The sequence below is a fragment of the Protopterus annectens genome, chromosome 12.part0 (genome assembly GCF_019279795.1).
Source record: "Protopterus annectens isolate FY-2018-M chromosome 12.part0, PAN1.0, whole genome shotgun sequence".
Classification (NCBI taxonomy): Eukaryota; Metazoa; Chordata; order Ceratodontiformes; family Protopteridae; genus Protopterus; species Protopterus annectens.
Genome location: NC_056746.1, coordinates 528,000,610 through 528,022,894, shown reverse-complemented (window position 1 = coordinate 528,022,894; position 22,285 = coordinate 528,000,610). Strand labels below are relative to the sequence as shown.

Sequence of the window (22,285 nt, the reverse complement as noted above, 5' to 3'; positions counted from 1 at the left end):
GTCTGAATTGCAAATGAGTATTTTATAAACCAAACGAGTTTATCCACAGTTGTAGCTCAACTCAGTATGCAGTGCTGTATGATGTACGCACAGTCAAAGCCGCTGAAGTATTTGTCTTCCTAAAGAAACTGTTACTCTTTGGCTATCCCTATTCTTCCATTTCCAAATTCAGCTGCACTCACCAGTGAAAAACTAGGACTATGATTCAGAAAGGTGTACCATGAAGAGGAAGCCTTAACATGGCTATTTTCACCCTCATGGTAAGCCTTGATGGTTGTTAAACAGCTCTACTGACGTTTCCTGCTTGCAGGGGCTTCAGTCATGAGGGCAGTTTCATAGGCTGTGTCAGATATATCATGATGCTGAGGTAGGGTTGCCACCTTTTCAAATGGCCAAAGTGGGACATTTTCAGGACACACATCAGATTTTACAGGCCAACACATACCCACGGTCAGTACAAAGGATAGAACTTTACTTTTTTGTCTAAATGAAAGCTTATTCTTGTAGCAGTTTAGTTGCTTATTCTGTTTCATGTAACATTTAGGTATTTTACATACAGAAATAACTATTTTATGCCACTATTACATGAAATATGGGACATAATTATGTACTACAATCTCAGGACATTTGCCATTTTTAATATTTTTGGTCAGGACACAACCCCCCAAAGAGGGACTGTCCCTCGCAAAGTGGGACAGGTGGTAACCCTATGCTGAGGTATCATAATGGACAGTGCAGTGGTGCAGCGGTAGCAATGTCGCCTCACAGCAAGAGGTTCTCCGGTTCGATTCTTGGCTGGGGTGCCTTCTGTGTGGAGTCTGCATGTCCTACCCTGCATTCATGTGGGCTTCCTCCAGGTGCTCCGGTTTCCTCCCACTTTTAAAGACATGCATCTGGAGCATTTCTCCTTGGGCCACTGCTGAAAACTGGCTTCATTCTAAGTTGGACTTTCCCAGTTAACAAATGTTAAATAAATAAATAAAATAACTAAAAAAAGGCAGTGCTGCATGACAATGCAACAATCCAGGGGAGATGTGTTCTCCCCAACAATGCCAGTGGCCCCGATTTACACTGCTGACTAATTCTGAGAATTGTTCATCAGCATAAACTTTCACTGCTGGGAAGAAAAAGTGAATACTGTGAAAAGAAGAGATGGTGGCCATCCATTTGTTCCTCTGGAAGCAGTCATGGTAAAGGTAAGTAATATGAAGACATGGTGTGGGGGATGTTTAGTGTGTGTGTGTGTCTGTAAGGGCAAAAATGGAGCTGCATGAATGCATATGTATGTATATATATATATATATATATGTGTGTGTGTGTGTGTGTGTGTGTGTGTGTGTGTGTCTGCGTGCCTGTCTGCCTGCCCGGGTGTGTGTGTGTGTGTGTGTGTGTGTGTGTGTGTGTGTGTGTGTGTGTGTGTGTGTGTGTGTGTGTGTGTGTGTGTGTACTAGGAGGAGATACGTAGGGAATTGAGAGTCTGGATGTGTGCAGGTATGTTGCAGCATGGGTGTTTCCATTTCTGTACTTGACTGTGGGAGGGGGGGGGGTTGTTTGCCGATGGATGGATATGTGTTCGGGGAGAATGACTGGGAGTGTACATGGGTGTCTGAATTTATTTGTGCATATGTATGTCTGAGTGTAGGGGGTGCCTTTGCCAATGCAATGCATGGACCGCAAAGGAGAACCCTACATCTGTCAGGTCTGACAGTGCTAATTTAGAGACATACTAAAGAGCTGATAATGAGGTATTTCTCAGTGCTACCATAGATGTCTCTGAATCTCATTTTCTCACCATCATGTTAACATATCTACCTTTAGTAGGCAATTACTACCAGTAGTGAGCCTTTTTCTGAATCCTGGAGTAGTGCTTTAAAGTTCTTTCCTGGGTAATCCTTTGTCCTTAGTATACTGCAAACAATTGTTTCTAAAAGGCAATAAAGCCCGAATGACTATTTGGTGTAATCTGTATGACTCACATCATGATGTAAACATTCAGTCATAATTTGTGCGACAATATTATGTTTATAAAAAGATAATGCAGTCATTTTTTCCAGTCCTACCACTGGAATTTATTTTCTTTTGTAACATGCAGAAGTAATGCTCATGTTGTACATGATATGATACTTAAACAATGTGTGCATTTTGTGCATACTATGAATCTTGAAACTTTCTGAATAACCATATTTTTCATGTCTGCTGATTAGGTGAGATACTCTTCTCTGACATTCATCATGAAAGCACTACCTTACTCTTCAGAGGCACTGACTGAAAACAGATACTGAAGTAAAACTATACATAGTCAGTAAACAACTTAATGCGTACAAAAATGGAAGTTAAGTGCTGCACATACTCTGTAGTGCGCCAATTAGAGGTATGCCAAATGTTCAGTCTCACAAAAACACAAATCTGCAACAAATTAATGTTCAAAGTGTAAGCAAAAACAAAATGGTAACATAAAACTGTACATAATTTACATAAATTTTGTATATTTATCAATTAGTATTTCTGCTTTAAGAAAATAAATACAATAATGTCAAAAAAGGAATATTTTATCATAGCTTGTGGTCTACTTGAGACCAATGTTTTGGCAATAAGCAACTCCTTAATCTTGGAGACTGTTACATGTAATAAATAAGATATGTAACACTATATATATGACATATTCCTAACAAAGGTATTTGATAAGAAACGTGTGTACCATTTTACAACAATATTGGTCTGAACATTTGGCCAATTACTGCTTTTTTTTCTTAACCATAAAAAGAAACTTGTGTCGAGAATTATTCTACATTATGCACCCATGATTCAGACCAGCTGACTCTAGGCGGTTTGCCTATTTTTATGTCAGACTCAAATCCGACCTTTACATTTAGAAGGATGCTACATGGTTCCTCCTAAATGCAGTAATACTGTGTAACCACTGGGGTGTCAATACAGAAGTATTATGAAAATGTTGAAATGTATGTTTGTAGAAAATCACTGCATATATACTGGTATTGTAAATATAAACCTAGTCCTTCACACTTACGTCTTCAAGTCACAAAGAGAGGGACAGCCTGTAATCACTGAACTGATGTTTATACGGGTTTTACTTAAGAGACATCAGACTGTTTTCATGAATAAGAACAGTTTCTTTCTAGAGCTGAAACAAATATTCATCCTTTGTTGTTCTAAGTAAACTGTATTGCTATTTAAACAGCATACATTTACTTAAACTAAATACATGAGGAAGATGGTTCCTCTGGAAGAAACTGAAAAAAAGCCCTTTCCATTTAAAAACAATAAACCATTATAGCTGCCTCATTAATATTAGTTTGATTTGCTTGAAACAGGAATTCTTAATACATTGTTACACATTTAAAAGTTACATAAACATTTGTTTTACATCTTTTCCTGTCCCCAAGTCCTTTATACTGACTGGACAGAGTCAACTGTGATTCCAATCCACTGCCAAGTTTAAATTTTTAATCATCTTTCTTCTTCTTCTGTTACTGGCCATGCCTGCCTTTCTGCCACCCTCCAAATTTGGCTGGCAGATGCTATACTTCAGTGTTACCTTGCTTTTCCTCCAGGTTAAGACATACTTCATTAAAAACATTTCGAAAGCACATACCAACACCAACTAGGAAATCAACTGTCAATCCACAGCACACGGCACCGTCTACTAACCAAATCTTTGGAAGAGTTTGTAACTGTAAATGAATAACGCTTTCTTATAAAAATTTAAAATGTCAAAGTGATCCATTCTCAAACATTATCCACCAATGCACCCAATTATACAGTCATCGAAAATACTTCTCTTCAAAGGACACAGTTACAAGCAAGGGTGTACATTTTACTATCGCAGAGTTAAGAATTTTCTACTTTCTCATTATTTCCTGGCTGGAACGATTACATGTAACCAAACCACTGTAGTACTGCCTCTTCAATGCCACATTCTGTCATCTTTTCATGTAGTTCAGCATTTACAGTCTTGCTGGGTGCTCTACAACAATGGAATAACTTAAGCTGCTTTGTGTGGTGCACTTGTTTACTTTTTATTTGCAATTCTCCTTTTCCTGGTGGCCAGCATGTCATAAAATGGATCCCTGCTGATGCTAGCTCTGAAATGAGAAACAACAGTAAAACAAAATTTAAGAACAGCTGTTACAGAAGCTAGTGATATCACATTTTACAGTGACAAAACAAATTGATCTTAATACATGAATATAAGCATATGCACTCTCCAGCAACCATGTTAACTATGTTATATATTAAAGTGACAACAGAGACTAAATTATTTTAATATCAGCAAGGACCTGGATAACAGAATACAATGAAAAGCTAAATAAATGTTACTTATTCTAAACTTAAATAAGATGTGTGTACAAAGAAGAATCCTGTAGAAACAGGGAATATTATGCAATCGGGCTGCATTATCTCGACAACTCTTCCATAGCCAAGGAGGGGACAGCATGCTAGCTAAACAAATAGTACTGTATACAAAACACATTTCTTAGCTTGCACACCACACTATTTCACTACTGGATATGGTTTTTGTAAGCAAATTATGGGGCACCTCTGGACATGTTTTTGCACAGGGTGCCTGAATACAGCAATCTTGGAGATGAATAACAAACTTGTGAGAATACCCAACATCAAAATGAGTTAATACTTCAGGAATACTAAGCAGGAAAAGAATGAACAAGGTAAGAAGAAGCTCCAAAGAATTTTTCCTCAAGTAGACTGCAAACGTTGGAGGTGTTAAAGGGAAGAAGTAACTGAGAACACATGTTTTGTGAGTGTAATGAAGTGGCTGACTTTAAAAATTCCCTACAGAGTACTCTATCAGAAATACTGGGTTAGCAAATTGGTGTAAATAAGGAAATGATTTTTTTGTGTTAGGATATGGAGTTGGAATTGCCTAGACATAGTAAGGTTTTGCTGACTTTAATTCTGGTGGCTGTCAAAAAAAGCAGTTACTAGAAAATGGAAATCAAACTCTAAACCAACCATGCTAGAAGTAGTAAATATAGTAAGAGAGAAAAGAACGGGACAGGGCACCTCTAGAAAATGGTAGGAAAAAATTACACACAAAAAAAATGGGAATTGTGGGAACAATACATGTAGAATACTGCTCTGGAAAAGGAATGAGGTTTAAGGGAAAGCAGGGAATTGAATGAGCTACGTAATGTTTGAAAATAACTGTATGGAAGATTATATGTGATGTATAATGTTTGCAACTGAAAATATGTCAATATGGTTTTGTTTTCATTTATATAAATGTATGACTGCCTATATCATAAGTGATAATTCAATAAAGATGTTTCTTGTTTAAAAAAAGAAAGGGGTTTCCATAAGAGACCAACAAGTAAACCGGTGGATCCTCCTTGGATTCTAATTTTGTTAGAGAAGCTAACACTTGCTCCATTTGAACCAGCTAATCAGGCTGACTTGAGGTTCTTAACATGGTAAACAGTTTTACCGATTGTTCTGACCTCTACAAGAAAGGTATCCACGTTGTGCGTTCTTATGATAAATCAACCCTACCTCATTTTCCAATGGGATGGGGCTTCTTTGAGAGCTGATCCTTCTTTTATGTCTAAAGTGGTATCCAGGTTTATTTTATACAAACTATCCATCTCCCAGTTTTATTTACTGAATCTAAAAATGAGGGAGAAAGGATTCTCCATACCGTGGATGTCCAGAGACAGGTGACGTACTATCTTGACAGAACTAAATCTCTCAGGTCCTTCAGATCAGCTGTTTACTTCTTGTAAAGGTAATAAGGGACAAACTGTCAAAACAGACCATTTCCAAATGGTTGTCTAAGGCTATTACCTTTCATTATAATCATCATAACACACATCTATTACATTCAGGGTCAAGGCCCTCTCTACCAAGGCCTTGACTTCATCTACGGCTTTTTGCAAAGGGTTGTATTCTAGAAGTATTCTAGAAGCTCCTGTTTGGTCTTCTGTACATACTTTTATAAAGCACTATAAGCTTGATTCCTTCTCTAGGGCTAGATCAAGCTTTGCTTGGACCATTCTCCAGGGATTCCTGGACTCCTCTCCTTCCACATCCCAAATATAGTTAGCTAAAGTAATCTACCCATATAGTTAAGGCTACTACAACAGTAATCAATATGATGAACATAGTACAGTTGTGTAAATTGAACTTACTATAACAGTGGATGTTTGAATGATCACTGCTGTAGTTGCCACTCCCTCCCTCTCCATCCTCCTTGTTTTTGCAAGGGTGGGGACATTTACATTTTGTTGTTCCTAGTATAATCCTTTCAGTGCTCAGACTCTATCGTCTGGCAGGAAAGCTCTAAAGGGCTTCACAACCAAACTTATTTTTAGTCAGCTCAGCTTGTGCTGCTAGACAGTTTGGGTGTGTGGAATGTGCTGTGAAACTCTGGAAGCTGGCTGTTGTATCCTTGGCAGGATATAACCCATATAACCAAGGCCACTGCAGCAGTGATCATTCGAACATTGACTGTTATGGCACGTTCAACTTACAGAACTGTAATGTACTAAATGGCCTGTTACTGCAAGCCTGACACCAGGATTACTGCTGTACAGAAAGGGATGAGATAGAAAAAACAAAAACAAAAAAAGATATTGCTGGCTTTTCTGAGGCAGTAATACTGGTAAAGATAGCAATATGTGCAAGTGGAAGCACATGCTCTAAAATGCTCTAAAACAGTTAGCCTTAACTTTAAAATAGATAATGTCTGTGGATATACCCATCAATTTGGGACAACTGCTCCTATTTGGAGGGGTAAACTTCTTTTTTTGGAAATTGTGCATAGTTTTGCTTATTTACTGGACGTTGAAAGGAAATGGAGGGTTTTGAAAACATATTTACTTTCTTTTTTTAACAGCTTTACTAAATCATCATGTTTTAATCAGTGACATAGGTATACATACAATAATAGAAAACAAAACCACAGTAACATTTTCCATTGTTATTTTCATGCAGTATACGTTTTCTTTTTAACAATTTTTGTTCCCTCCATTACATAAAATTTTCAATTCCTGCTTCCTCTTAAGACTCACTCCTCCTACATTGTTCTGCATATATTGTTCCTACAGATTCCATTTATTTCTATGTAATTTGCGCGATCCTTTTTCTTAAGATCCCATCCAGGCCTTTTATTTCCTTTACAATATTCAATACTGCAATTATAGTTGGTTTAAATTTTGATTTTTTTAATTGTTTACTGGCAGTCAGCAGCATTAAACCTAGCAAGACCTTACTATGTACAGACAATTCAGATCTTACATGCCACATTCCTCAGCTACACCTATTTGCTCCTCCATTTTTGACAAGTAATTATTAGGGAAGTTTTTTAAACCTGCTGACTCATTGCATAATGTATATTAGTTTCTCAGGTGTTTTTTACTGAAATTAAAAGCCTGTCAAAATGTGAGATCAGTTCAAACAGAGATGAAAAGAAACAACTACATACAAGATCAGCTTTGCTTGCAAAACATTAGTACACACATATGAGATCCAAGCTGGAAACATACATTCAAAAGAAGTGTTAACTACACTATATTTAATATTGACTATAAATAGCCTTCCATGTACAGACAAAAAGCAAAAGTATTGAATTATATTAAGAAATGAAGGGTGCAAATAGTAATGTTACAGGAGAGGCATTTGGACAGAAAAAAGCACGAGTATTACAAAGGTCTGATTTCAACATAGTTATTCAGCAGAATGTGTCAGGGACAAAGGGAAAAGAGAGTAATACTGATTGTGAGAGGGGCTCCAACAGTGACAGAAGAGGAAAAAAGATGATAATGGTAGATTTGTATAATAAGGGGTTATTGGCAGGGAAGATTACACTGGCTTGTATTTACATTCCAACTCAAATTACCTCTGGGATGCAGAAAAAAAAAGGTTCACTGTTTGCTCTAATTGCACAATACAGATTAGTCAAATAGCCTGTGAGAAAATGTAATCAAGAGGTGACTGCAGCAACAATTATAAAACCTTCATTATTCCCTCATTAGCATGTCTCTGAATCGCACACTAGTGCTGCCAGACTGTGATGGTGTTCACCCTAGTGGCCCATACATTGTGTTGGTAAAAGCACCCCTACACATACAAACATCCATGCACACACCTCTCTCTCTCACTCATTCATTCAGACACCCCCCCACATGCATCCAACAACAAGTAACAACAAGCAAGCCCCTCCACATCTGATCACACTCACATAAACAGCCATAAACAGCCATTTATATAGACACAGATACATATTCAGGCTTTCAATTCCCCACCTAAACCCCCCAGTGTGGCCACACAGACACACACACACACACACACACACACACACACACACACACACACACACACACACACACACACACACACACACACACACACTGAGGCAGCATAATTCATGCCCCACACTAACCCCCCCCCATCTTTGCTGAACTTAACTGCACTGCAAGTACATCCACTGGAGTGAACAGGTGACAGCTGTGTTCTTATGCAATAATTGTTTTTGTACCTACAGTAAAATATTATCCAGCTGAATCAGAAACCAAAGACATTTATGAGGAAACAGCATTTGACTAATTAGCATTAGCCACTCCACGGGCTACCACATGATCATGCAGCTCTGCTTGCAATACCACCCTCTGTTCTGTGCCCCCAATGTAAGGCGAAAGCTTCAGTAATGTTACACGAGATGCATTCACTTAATCAGAAAGGGTTAGCAAGCTGGAGAAAACTGGTGAATTAAGGTCCCTCCTTCATCACTCAGCTTTTCTGAATCTTACTAATTATTATATTATGGAGCTTAGGAGGACTTTGGGAGAAATAATATGTTTTCAGCAGGGAATCCTAATTATAGGTGCAGACTGGAACCTGATCTGCAACAGTGATGCTACACTGGGGGACACAGAAGGGGAAATCTAACAAAAGTGTGTAGGTTTCTAAAGAAGTCCATGAGAATATTTGGTATGGAAGATGTGAATTCCGTAGCAGGAACTCAGAGAATTTATTTATTATTCCCTATTACATAACTGGACAGCAATTATATTTCACAGGAACACACACATAATTGAAAGCATCAGGACCCCACTAAAATAACTATATCAGACCATGCACCAATAAGAACTAGGACAGAGATACAGGGTGATGATGTAAAGTGAGACACTGGTGTTTTCCTACCTGTCTGTTGAAAGGAGAGGAATTTAAGGATTGGGTAGTGCATATGATTACACAGTTATTATGAATAAGAAAAATGCACCAGAGGGGATAGCTAGTGGCTGGGATAAAATGAAAATGGATTTTAAAAACATGGCAGAAATAAGACAAAGACATATGGAAAGGAAATTAATGGGAATTATTTAGAGGGGCTGACAATTTTTAAAACTACTGGAGAAGGAGGAGAATCTTACTGAATAAGAAAAAGAGCAACTGTAGAGTGTTAAAAGGAAATTAAGGAAGTACTTGTTTAATCTGCATGAGTTTAGAAAGGTTGTTGTTAAGCATATATTTGTTGATAAATACAAAGTGGAAAAACTTTTAGCACAAAGACAAAAGTAGAGTTGCAGCCAAACACATTTCCATTACAAGAAAAAATAACCACACAGATGCAATAAACATGTTACAGAGATTTTGGACATTTTATGAAAATCCTTATAAAGCAGGTGAATGAGGAAAATATTAGACGGCACAATTGGAAAAAATATGGAAGACTGAATTATGCCAAGGTTAGAGGAAGATGATGCTCAATAATTAATAACCAAGATAAGAGACGAGACAAAAACTTTGATGCATAATCAATCAACAGGGAAGTCTCCTGTCAGAGATGGTACTCTTGTGGAAATCTATACATAAAGAGGTTAAGAAAGTGATAAAGATCTTGAAGGATTTGTTTAATATTATTTTAAAACGTCTCGGAAGTAGCAGCATTGTGGAAGAAAGCAGTGGTGGCTGCACTACCCTAAGAGGGTAAAGACACTACAGCTAAAGCAATGATACACATAGAGTATAAGAAAAAAACTGCAATTGCTGGTAAGTCTTGATAGGGAGCAAGCATTCAGTACAGTCAACTAGATCTTATGATTAGCTAAGTGGTAGCATCTGCACAGAATAATATGGTTAATGTAAAAGATATATGAAGAGTTGGAAGAAATAATTAAGATGAGAGGGCTCCACTCTGATAAGCTGTGTTTTAACAGAAGAACCAGGCAGGGATGTCCTTCTTCCCCTTTATTTGCTTTACATTTAGTGCTGAAAGAGAATAAAGGATTCAAGGATATGACTGGTATGGCAATTTTAGGAAGGTTAGCTTTGTTTGCAAATATTGAGTAAATAGTCTGGTGTAGACCGTTTTTTGAGTTTTAAGTCTTTTAGGGATCTAAAAAACAAAAGCTGTAGTGGTAAACTACGTACTCGTGCATGAATTGGTTTAGCTGCGTCCTACTTATAGGAGTATGATAATGGGAAGTATTTATACATGGGAATTAAAAAAAAAGGATTCTGTTACGGCAATTAAGAATAATTGAAGAAACTTAACAGTACAAAAATTGAGAAAGTATAAGCCCTTGATTATGGATATCGCTAAGATACAGAGTAAAAATATTTTCAGTGCCTTTAGTCTTGTATACAAGGTCAGGTGAATTTTTATAAACCAGAGAAATTGTGGATGATAGTAAAGGGCTGATGACATTTACTTTGGAGGGGAAGAGGAGAAAAGTTAAGTGGGGTAAGTTCATTCTCCTCATAGAACAATGTGCCTGATTTGAAGCATTATTTTAGGGCTGCATAATTAAGGCATGTACACATAACTCAAGCAGAAAATTATATAAATAAAACTAGAAAAGAATGATGATGAACTAAAGGGGAGGGGGTACTCGAGAGACAGACACTAGGATTTTGGATATACATTCGTATGGAGAACAGCCATACAGAATATTACATTCATAAAGTAGCAAAAAGCATTCTAAGAACGGAGACAATATGGAAATGGAGATTTACCAAAAGGGATGTCTGCATGCAGAGGTATAGAAAATAGGCAAGAGGGGGCTGGAGGAAATTAGCAAAGCAACCAAGGTACTGGGCTACTGGGAAAAAACTCAGGAGGGAAAGCTAAGGGTGTGGTATGTGGCTAAGCAGAAGTTTGGAATGGCGGTTACAGACAGTCTTCTTTATCAGGATTGATAGAGTACGAGCAAAGAGAAAGGGATATGGGAGTGCTACATTAAGGAATTTATTTGGGAGGGGAAGAGTTAAATGAGATGAAAGTGATTCTCCCATAGAACAATGTAGTTTATAATTAATCGATTTGAAGGGATACTATACAGATGCTCAGGTAAAGCTCATACGCATAACAGCAGGGTGATTATAAATCAAAGTGGAAAGAGATGTTGATAAAACAGGAGAGTTCAAAAAATAAGGAGATTAAGATTTTGGATGCAGGTCCTTAAGGAGGATAACAACCACCATTCAGAACATTATATTCATAAAGTAGCAAAAAAGCATTCTAAGAACAAAGCCAACATAGGAATGGAGAAAGGAGACTTTAGCACAGCAACGGTTATTCCTCTCCACAAAGGAGGGGCCACAACTGACCCTGGTAACTATCGCCCCATAAGCCTGACTAGCCTGGTCTGCAAGGCTATGGAGCGCATCATCATGGAACTCATTAACAAAGACACTGGGAACCTCCAAACACTTGACCCGACCCAGTTCAGCTTTGTTAAGGGCAAATCATGCCCACTAAACCTGGTTGACTTCTTTGAGACAGTCAGCAAGGCCATAGACGAGGGAAAAGTGGTTCACACAGCCTACCTTGACCACGCCAAGGCTTTCAACACCATTCCGCATTTGGGTATTACAGAAAAACTCACCAGCCTGAACATAAACCCCTATGTCACGAGATGGGTTGCCAACTGGCTTATAGACAGAACTCACACGGTAAGAATAGCAGGCTCCAGGTCCAACTCTAAACCAGTCACAAGTGGTGTCCTGCAAGGCTCGGTCCTGGGACCCCTACTGTTCGGCATATACTTCTCTCAGAAGTACAGGCAAACACAGGAGGACTATGGCTAACCAAGTTCACCGATGACTGCAAACTGGGAGCCATAATTGACTCTCCGGCTGACAAGGGCCTTACTGAGACGGACACCTGGTGTCAAAGTCATGGCCTCAAGCTAAATGCCAAAAATGCATAGTCATCCCGTTTGGGAAAAACAAAACACCACGAATTACCACATAGGTGGCAGCCACCTTAATACAGAAAAGGTAATAATAGATCTGGGGACCCAGGCAGATAGCAATCTCTCCTTTGACAATCATATTGCCAAAGTAGTTAGGAAATCCCATCTAATTACCAAAGGGTTCGCATCTAGAAATAAAGAGGTTATAGTGCCCCTCTACTCGTCACATATTAGACCCATCATAGAGTACAATGCCCCATTTGGGATGTACCTCACAAGATACTTCCAACAGCTGGAAAGACCACAAAAGTACCTCACCAAGAGGATTACTGGTCTCAAACATATGTCCTATGCAGCCCGACTGAAAAAACTCTGGCTGTACTCAGTGGCATATCGCTTACTCAGAGGTGATCTCTGCCTGACTTCAAAGCCATGTCCAACTCAGAAGTGATGGACATGCTCCACCTAAAGAAATCCAAGTCACTGCGAGCCACGCGCTCTAGTGAGCTAAACCTCACCACAACAATAAATAGAGCATGCTAGAGAGATAGATTCCTGTCACAGAGACTCCCCATGCTTTGGAACAAAATTCCAAATTACATCAGGCAGAGTCCCTCACTAACACTCTTCAAGAGAAACCTTGACGAGTGGATGGGTAACAGAAAATACACCCCTGGGATCACTTCATTGGCTCTGCTTGACAGAGGATCAGTTAATTAATCAATGGGGCGGCGAAAGCCGACACACTCTGGCTAGGCTTATAAATGCCCTCGGGCAGGTAACCTAGTACCTTACCTATGAACAACAAGACACCCTGAACCCATGTGCAAAAATGTGAAAAAGGGGTTGTCGGACGGATAAATGGATGTATGACAGCACGTAAGGGTAGAGAAAATATGCAAGAAACAGATGGAATTTACTGGAGAAAACTGGAAAAGGAACCAAGGTAGTGGGAGCAAATACCTAGAAATGGAATGGTTAATTGAGTAGGATAAGGTTAAGCAGAAGTTTGGACTGCAAGTTAGAGACAGCCTTCCACAACAAGGACTGATAATGGAATACAGGCAAAAAGTAAGGGTTGGGGAAGTGATAAGTGAAAGTCCAGGTATGGTAGAGTTTTTGCTCGAGTCTAGAACAGAGACAGCTCTTAAAAAAGGGATAATTAGTACAGAACATAAAAATATTGCTTGATAATTATTAGAATCAATCAGAGCAGGTTAGAAAAGATTGGGAAGAGAGCCTGATAAGGCAGTTTACCAAGGGAACAAAGGAAAGACGTATTTACGGCTTTCAAGTATGCAACAAACTCCAGAAGGTTCAAAATGTTTTTGCTTGGGAGTGTTTGCATAGATATTCTTATACCCAAAACAGGCATCAGATAAGTTTTCTTCAAGCAGATAGCAAATGCTGGAGGTGTCATGGGAAACAGATACGGGGGGGGGGGGTAACTGGGAATGTGTTCAGGGAATACAAAGAGTTGGTACATTTTAAACATTCCCTACAGTGTTTTCTGGCAGAAGTGTTGGGAGACCAAATCACCGTAACTAAAGAAATGATTCTTTTGAGCTGGGACACAGGCTCTGAATTGCCTAGACATAGTAAGTTTAATGCTACTAAAGCAAACACTACAAAATGTAAAACAATCTAAATCATCTGTAACTGAAGTACTGAATATTGTAAAGAAATCAGAATTATTGGTGGAATCCTTAGAAAATGGAAATAAATTACAGAGAAGGGAATGGAATCTGTGGTACCAATATATGTAGAATACTCTTCAGGAGGAGAAATGAGGTGCAAGGGAAGGTATGAATTTAAAAATGTATGTAATTTTGGAGCGAATATGAGAATTGTTAAAAATGAAATGTACGTACAGTTCAGGAAAATTCTGTCTGGTTTATTTTCTTTTAAATTAACATATGTATACCTGTGTCAATGTTTTAGTTCAATTTTAATAAAGAGCATTATTTAAAAAAAAAAAAAAAAAAAAAGTTCTGAAAATGATTAAGAACACCCTCTAGTAAAAGGAAGGTGGAGATCCTTCTGGTTTTAATCCATAAAAGATCTTTAGATAGCCCTTCTATTGGCATCAATCAAGTGGAGTGGTGAATGGGAATGAGGCATTCCTAGGCTAGGTGACAACCCTATTCATTCTTGCCTGCAAATTCCAATGAGCCTTCTGTTCCCCTCCAATACTGGGATGGTACTGAGGAGGCCAGACTGGTTGTCCTGTAAGGTGGCCTATGCTCTCCCCCATGGGATCACCCCCCCCCCCACCGCAGCTCTTCTCGCTGCTGTTGTCTCCAGAGGGAAAGCATGCCTGTGCATGCTGAATTCCCCTCAGCTTATGAGTGCAAATGCACTTGCAGCAGATGTGGTATGTTGAGTCTCCACTGTGGTGAACCAGAACTGCCAAGGAAGAAAAGAAAAGAAACTGAATTTAAAAACATTCTACACTACCGTAGAAAGGCACAATGTAAAAACTCCTTCTACGTAGGAAAGTCTAGAAAAGCAGTACTTGCCTGAACCAGAAACAGTACATCTCAAAAAGCATAGGTACTGGCGGTGAATTAAGTTACAGGTTAACAGGTTATATACCAGGGGAACTGAACCAAATGCCAGCAAAGCATGAGGAAGTGCTAGGTAACCACCTGAAAGGAAGTAAGCAGGATTCAATGATTAAGAACAGAGATTTTAAAAAGGTGGAAACACACTCCCTGTTTGGGAATCAGAAAGGCATGGAAAACATCTTGCCACCTAGTGTGCGAGAGAGCCCATACTACAGTTTCTTAAAGAAACATTTAGATGATCTGCTGAATAAGTCTGTAGATTGGTTAATGCTCATATGATTTATGAAAAAGGACTGAGCATTTTCAAGAGCTCTAGCTGTAAGATCAGGTCTCATTACATAAGTACAGTTTTGTCTAAATAAATCCTACATAAATCTAGTACTCTCTTTGCACAGGCCTAGAAATGTAGCCATACTGAAGCAGGCCTATATGTTCATTTTAAATTTCAAATTTCACATGCAGTTTCAACAGAAAGAAATGTTTCAGTGAGGGATACAATGAACTCAGTGAAATAATCTTCAGCCCGAAGCACCGATAAGGAGATATGCTAACAAAATGTGCAGAACCTTTTTACATGGTACAAGGCTTGGGAACCAAGGTTAAGGAGGTGTGTAAACTTGTAGGAAGTTTACAAGGTTTTAGTATTAAGAGAAATACTTTCAATACAGAAGTTAAGTCAGATGTTAAGAAAATCATTTGAGAGGAAAGAACAGTTCTGAGTTCAACGTTACAAGATAACCGTCTAATTCAGTCTTCAGTGCTACAGCAGCTGGTATACTTAGTCTGCAATATTTGGCTATAAAGCTTCAGTTCATCAGCACAGTTACCTGAGGTAGTTTCAGTAATTTAAGACTTGTTCAGATCTTGTTGAATAACTTAACAGTTTCAGTTATATGACTATTATCTACCTCCACTGTATACGGTTAACAGTTCCAGTTATATACAATCTAGTAACTACATAATAAACCACCTTTATCAAACCTTCAGTGAATCAAGACTTTTATTCTGAACATTACTAAAAGATCTGGCACTTGTACAGTTCAGCTCCAGGCATTACAGCTACAGACATTTGGTTCATTTCTAGCAATAGATAATCTCATAACAAGTGGAAGGGGTCATCAATTTGCAGTTGTGAGTACAAACAGGGTAAGCAGGAAGGGCATTTCTTCACTGGGACCATTCTATTGGCCACTGAGTTAATTACTGGAAAAGATTCAAAATATCTAGAGAGACATGGGTGCTCCCAGGCTGAACTGAAGGGAGGGAGATGGAAGCAAGTGGAAGGAAAGTCTTGTTTTCAGCAGGTTTCAGGTCAGACATCTAAGATATCTGTATCTGAAGCAAAAGAAAAAGACATAAGCCCTTCTGCAAGTGTTAAATATGACTCATGCTCCATGATGTAGTACGTTATTCCTTTTCAGCGGTCTGCTACAATATCCTCAATAAACCTTCCAAACAAGGTTTGATCCCCAAACAGCTATCACAGCCTTCCCAAGAAGCCTTTACACTAGGAATTAAAGAAAGGAAAGAAATGCAGTACTTGTTCAGTCTAGCGCTAGCCATAAACATAATGGTGATGATGTTACAGGTGCAAAGCACCATGTAAAGGCCAACTTAAAATAGGCCAACAGGGTCTTCTCAACTCAAAGTGTGAGGCAGTGAGTTTCTTCTGAAAGCCCATCACATGACTTAGAAGTTGAACCTAGAATCTATGAAGGCAGATCTAGTAATTTACTTTTACATAACTTTAGACTTCCAACAAAGACTAGGACTGCTAAGAGCAGTGGGACTTGATGCCAGACTGTTAAGACACCTACTTAATCGGTTATCCTTATATTTTACTTTGTGCTGTACACTGTTGAGGCTACAGGCTGGGATACCAAATCAGAGCTTCACCAATTTCACTGTCATTTTTAACTGTAAAAAAGAAGGACCAGAGACAGATCTGAGACCTACCATAGTCTAGGTGAATGGTCTGGACTGAAGAAATAGCCAGAGACAGTTGCAGGGACTGGAAAGAGATGAAGTGGGACAGTATCACCAGACTGTGAGTCATTTTTGTTTTGAAAACATGCTACTAGGCAATGAATAAACAGTAAGTTCAACAAAAGGTGATTTGCATACTGAATGTTGTGGCTTTGCAGGGGTCCCAGATGAGGAAGTGCAAGAGCTAGTGAAAGAAAGAAAAATTGTGTAAAATCTTACCATAACCATAGATGTCTTTCATGTTGCAGTATTCTACATATGGTTTACTCCTCTTGTCTCGCTTACGTACAGCCAGTATACAAAAGTTTTCAGTCCCTCTGAGGTGCGTGGGATGTCTGACGTGGCTGAGGAAAACATGGGCCTTATAAGTGAAGTCTGAATGCACCAGCCCTCAGGACTGAAAGCCCCAGTCGGAGCCAGTCCTAATAAAGGAAATGCTAGTCCAATGCCACCCAGACAGGGAAATGCCACCTAACAAGAGGGTAGGAAGGAATACTGCAACATGGAAAAGAAGGACATCTATGGTTATGGCAAGAATTTACACAACTTTTCTTTGTCCTTCTATCCAGTGTTGCAGTATTCCACATATGGGCGAGTGCCAAAGCTCACTGTGATTGGGGAGGTAGTATAGAGGCAGACTCCAGGAATCTGTGAAGGATAGCCCTGCTAAACCCTGCCCTGGATCTAGAGATGTGGTCAAGTGTGTAGTGTTTGGTGAAGGCGTGAACTGAAGACCAAGTAGCTGTCTCCAGAATAGTAGAGGTATCCAGGCCCTTAAAGAAGGCTCCTGAGGAGGCCATAGCTCTGGTGGAGTGTGCTTTAACTGCACCTTGCAGAGATTTACCATGGAGTTGATAGCAGAAGGTGATGGCCTTGGAGATCCAGGCAGATATGGTCTGTTTGGACACTGCCTTCCCCCAGGGCTCTAGGGTGGAAGGATATGAAAAGCTGGTCAGCCTGTCTGATGGACTTGGTTTTATGTAGGTAAACCCTGAGCTGTCAGTAGACATCCGAGGAATGCAGCACTCTCACACTGTCCCCCTGTGGGTTGGGGAAAAAGGCAGGTGGGTGTATGGCCTGGTTAAGGGACAGGTCTTTCACCACCTTGGGCATGAGGAATGGGTTAGTTCTAAGGGTAACCCTATCCTTGTGGAAAACTAGAAAAGGAGGAATAGCCATAAGGGTCTGTAGCTCTGATAATCTTCTGGCTGAGATCAAGGCTACTAGCAGTACAGTTTTCCATGTGCAATGTTTTAGAGAAGCTTTGTCTGCTGGCTCGAAGAGAAAGCATAAGCTTTTCAAGAGAAGGCATCTGTTGCCAGTCCCTGGGGTCTGGTATCCTGGTACAAAAGCCAGGAGGTTGCCTGTTGATGGAGGAGGCAAACAGGTCTATTTGAGGTGTATCCCACCTGTGGACCAGATCCAAGATGACATCTCTGTGAAGCATCCATTTGTGGGTGTTTGTGATGGTTCTGCTGAGATAGTCTGCCTGGTAGTTATGGAGAGAGGGAATGTAGGCCACCTGCAGAGCAATTCCCTGTGAGGTGGCTAGTTCCCATACCAGAAGCGCTAGTCTGCAGAGGAGGTAAGACTTGGTGCCTCCCTGCTTGTTGAGATACCACAGCACTGTGGTATTTGTCTGTGTAAATCTTCAAGGGACCTTGCTGGAGGAAAGGGAGAAATGCCTGAAGGGCCAGAAGAATTGCCCTCATCTCTCAAACACTAATGTGATCCAGTTTGTGAGATTTTGCCCACAAGCCCTACACCCTTCAAAGGCCCAGACTTGCTCCCCAGCCCAAGTCTGAGGCATCTGTGTGCATGACCTGTGTAGGTAGAGGTGATAGGATGGGAAGACCTGGATTGTGGTTCACTTGTGCCTACCACCACTGTATTTCCTTTTTCAGGCAAGGGAGAAGGGGCACCCTGTGCTCCAGAGGATGGGAATGCTGTGTCCAGACTGACCAAAGATATCGTTGTAACTTTCTCATATGGAGTCTTACAAAAGGTAGCATGGGGATGGTGGCTGCCATGTAGCCCAAGAGTTTGAGGAACTGCCTTGCTGTCAAATCTGTAGAGCAAAGGACCAGAAGTAGATGTTATGTCAATATTTGCAGATTTAGGGGTGGAAGGTATGCTTCCGTGAGGTCTGAGCGTATTCTGCACCTGAGGAAGACAATATCTTGGGTTGGCTGGAGATGTGATTTTGGGAAGTTTAACTGAAATCCCAGGGACTGCAGAAGAGACACTACAATATGGATGTGTAGCTGGAGGGTCTCCTTGCTGCTTGCCTGGATCAACATATCATGGGGTAAGGGAATATCTGTATTCCCTTTGTCCTGTAGTAAGCAATCAATGGGGTCAAACATTTTGTGAACACTTCAGGTGCAGTGGAAAGCCCAAAATGCAAGGCAGAGAATTGTAAGTGAGACGAGCCCACCAAGAACCTCAGGTATTTCCTGAAAGTAGTTGATTTTATGGGGATGTAGAGATAAGCATCTTTTACATCTAATGTGGCCATGAACCCTTGGGGGAGCAGAAGAGGAAAGAGGATTGGTAGGGTCAACATTCTGAAGGTAGGGACCTTTAAGAATAGGTTGAGATAGGAGAGGTCTAGAATAGGTCTCCAAGGTCAGTCTTTCCTGGAGACCAGGAAGATCCTGGAGTAGAAGCCTCTTCCTTTTGCAGCTGAGGGAACTGATTTGATGGTGCCCTGAGCCAGCAGAGTTTGGAACACTGGCTAGATGAGGTGCAACTGTTGTGTGGGTGGCTGTGGGGTGCCTTTCCATTTTGGAGGGGAGAGCCAAGACATGAAATAACCATTCTGGAGGATAGACAGGACCCACTTGTCTGAGGTGATATTGGTCCACACAGGGAGGCAGTGAGAGAGATGGGATGACAGAGGTAAAGGAGGGTGGGGAGGAGGCAAGGAAGGCAGGTAGTCAGATGCTACCTGCCCTATCTTGAAAGGGCGGTCTCTAGCTAGAGGAGGGAGATGCTCTAGCTGGAGGGGATTGTTTCCTTGTAGGCTTCCTAGGCCTTGAAGAAGCAGCAGGAAGAGAATGCTTTCTTATAAACTGGGGTTTAGCTGTATAGTTTCTTTGAAACTTTGGTATGGGGGAGACTAGCAAGTGTTTAAGGTCCTGCATTTCTTTACCTTTTTGCTGCAGTGACTTGAAAATGTCTGCTACTTTAGAGCCAATCTGGTGACCTGGGAAGTGAGGGCCAGGAGAGAGGAAAGTGTGGCTTTGACAGAGCAGTCAGGGATATCAACCAGTTCTTTGGTGGCTGATTCCAGGAGGGATAAAGCATACTTGGCCATGTGGGTCTGGTAGTTAGTCACCCTGAAGAACAAGGCTGCCTTTGTCAGCAGGGAGAATGGTGGTAGTGGGTAAAAGCTTAGAGGTCTTGTCTGTACAGATAGAGATTGTGGCTGGGTCAGCAGGTGGGCACAAACTGATGCTTAGCAGTGTCAAGCACCTTGTAAAGTCTGCCAGGTCTGCATGGAGCAGGTGGTTGGGAATATGGATTAAGTAATGCTGAGGAGAAGGCATCTATAGAACGGCAGGAAGGATAGGTGGAACAGCAGATGGGTTTGGGGAATCCATCTGAATAAGGTCATAGTATCTTTTTTGGACCTAGTCATTTCAGAGCATTCACACTTGAAGTGATCCTTCATCTGGGAGATAGTTTCCCCAAAGGTCAGGTCCTCAGCAGGGAAGTCAGGATCGACTGATTCTTCCTCTGGGGAGTCATACCCAAAGGGGGAAGAAATCTGGGAAGTGTAAGATAAAGATTCCTCAGAGAAGGAATCAGAAAAGTCTTCCTCTTCCCTTGTGTTAGGTCTGAGGCCTGGGGCTCAAGAGTGGTGGGGATATGTTAGCACTCACAGTAGATGAAATCATTAAGCAGGCTTTGACTGAAAGCCTGCCAATCAAGCATGCTTTCAGAAGAGGGAGAGGTATACTTTCTTTTTAAAGGGCTAGCAGGCATCTGAAAGGGTCTAGAATCTGGAGACTGCAAAGGACCGGAGGAATCCAACAGGCCTTCTGAAAACGTTCTTTCCCCTACAGCATCAGAGACCAATGTTGGCAAAGCCTCAGCAGATGTGCTCTCACCGTGGGATTGTACGGCATCCGAGGAGGTACCCGCTATATCCACTGCAGTGGATCCAGATCCCTCTACCAGGCCGAAGTCGGCCACAGGCTGAGGATCGGAAGGTAGAGGCCCAACGGAAGAGGTAGGCCATAAGCTCTTGGCCTTATTTTCTGGTGGTTCCAAAAGAACGTCAGAGGAGCCCTCCATCCCTAATGCAATCTGTTTAAGGCGTTGGTTTTCCAAGTCAAGGTTTAAAGCATGCAAGTGGCTATATAGGGTCTTGGGTACAAATGCCTGACAAATGGGGCAGGGCTTGTAGTCGTGTGACCGTCCTAAGCAGAATTGACACTGATCGTGGGCATCCTTGTGGGGAATCTGCCGTCCACAATTACACTTGCTCTTTCTGGATGACATGAGCAGGCAATACAAGTAAAAGGAAGGACTGAAAGGGTCCCCAAGTGGTTACTTATCTTAATTCTTTGAATCTGACATCAGCGGTAGCAGAAACACCTGGTGTACGGACTAGCGGCTGAGAAGTTCTGAGGGCTGGTGCGTGCAGATGTCACTTTTATGGCCCACATTTTCCTCAGCCATGTCAAATGTCCCAAGCACCTCAGAGGGACTGAAAACTTATGTATACTGGCCGTACATACACGAAACAAGATGAGTAAACCATATGCAGAATACTGCAACATTGGAATAGAAGGACATCTAATGTAGCTCCTACTGGGACAGCCAAATACAGGAAGCCTTAACTGGGAGAACAAAGGAAGGAGGGTAGTAGACAATGGAGACCTAAAAAGGCAAAATTAAATGCGTACACCAGCCAACAGCACAATGAATGCCATCCAAAGTGATAGAAATTTATAAGCTTGAACCACCAGAGGATTATGGGAAAAAGAAGCTATCGCTATACATGAAATTAAATCCATAATCCCAGCATTGTGATGTAGAGGGATGAAGTACTGACTATAACTTAAGCCTGACTAGCAGCTCAGGCTCCGGATGAGCCAGGTGGTGATGCATGAGAGTAAGCAAATGATGCTCACTTGCCCATGCTGAGGGGATGTAGTCAGTCTGGCCTAGTGCAATGTTGGCACCTACTGAAGAAGAGATGCACTGTGTGGAATGTATGGGCTGAGAATGTGCTTGGCTCTTCCAAGCCATGCCCTGATGTAGCCTTCACAGGATATATGTGAGAAAGTGCACATCCACATAGGAAAGAACAACAGATCATCTTGCGTAAAAGCATACACATTAACCCCTGGGGTGGGGTGGGATTGGGACACATTAAGAAAAACCCTGATTGAAACATGGATGACAGCTTCCTGTGATCACCTCTTGCCCCAGTGGGGAACAAGTGGGATTTGTTAATTGAGGGAGGGCTGATGGTTGGCAAGCAGTCAGGGGAGAATGATATTCACCTATCTATAGCCATCAAATACAGACACACACACATAAATA

The 22,285-nt window shown here is 40.9% G+C and overlaps 1 protein-coding gene across 1 annotated transcript in view; it reads right to left on the bottom strand.

The window, feature by feature from the left end:
- Positions 1-2,041: 2,041 nt before the first annotated feature.
- The window catches only part of CYTH3 (cytohesin 3), a 934,108-nt gene continuing 913,864 nt past the window's right edge, over positions 2,042-22,285 (bottom strand). The window contains exon 13 of the mRNA XM_044089667.1: positions 2,042-4,103. Coding sequence (XP_043945602.1) covers positions 4,031-4,103 — 73 coding nt within the window. The 3' untranslated portion in view covers positions 2,042-4,030. The remainder of the gene's footprint in view (positions 4,104-22,285) is intronic.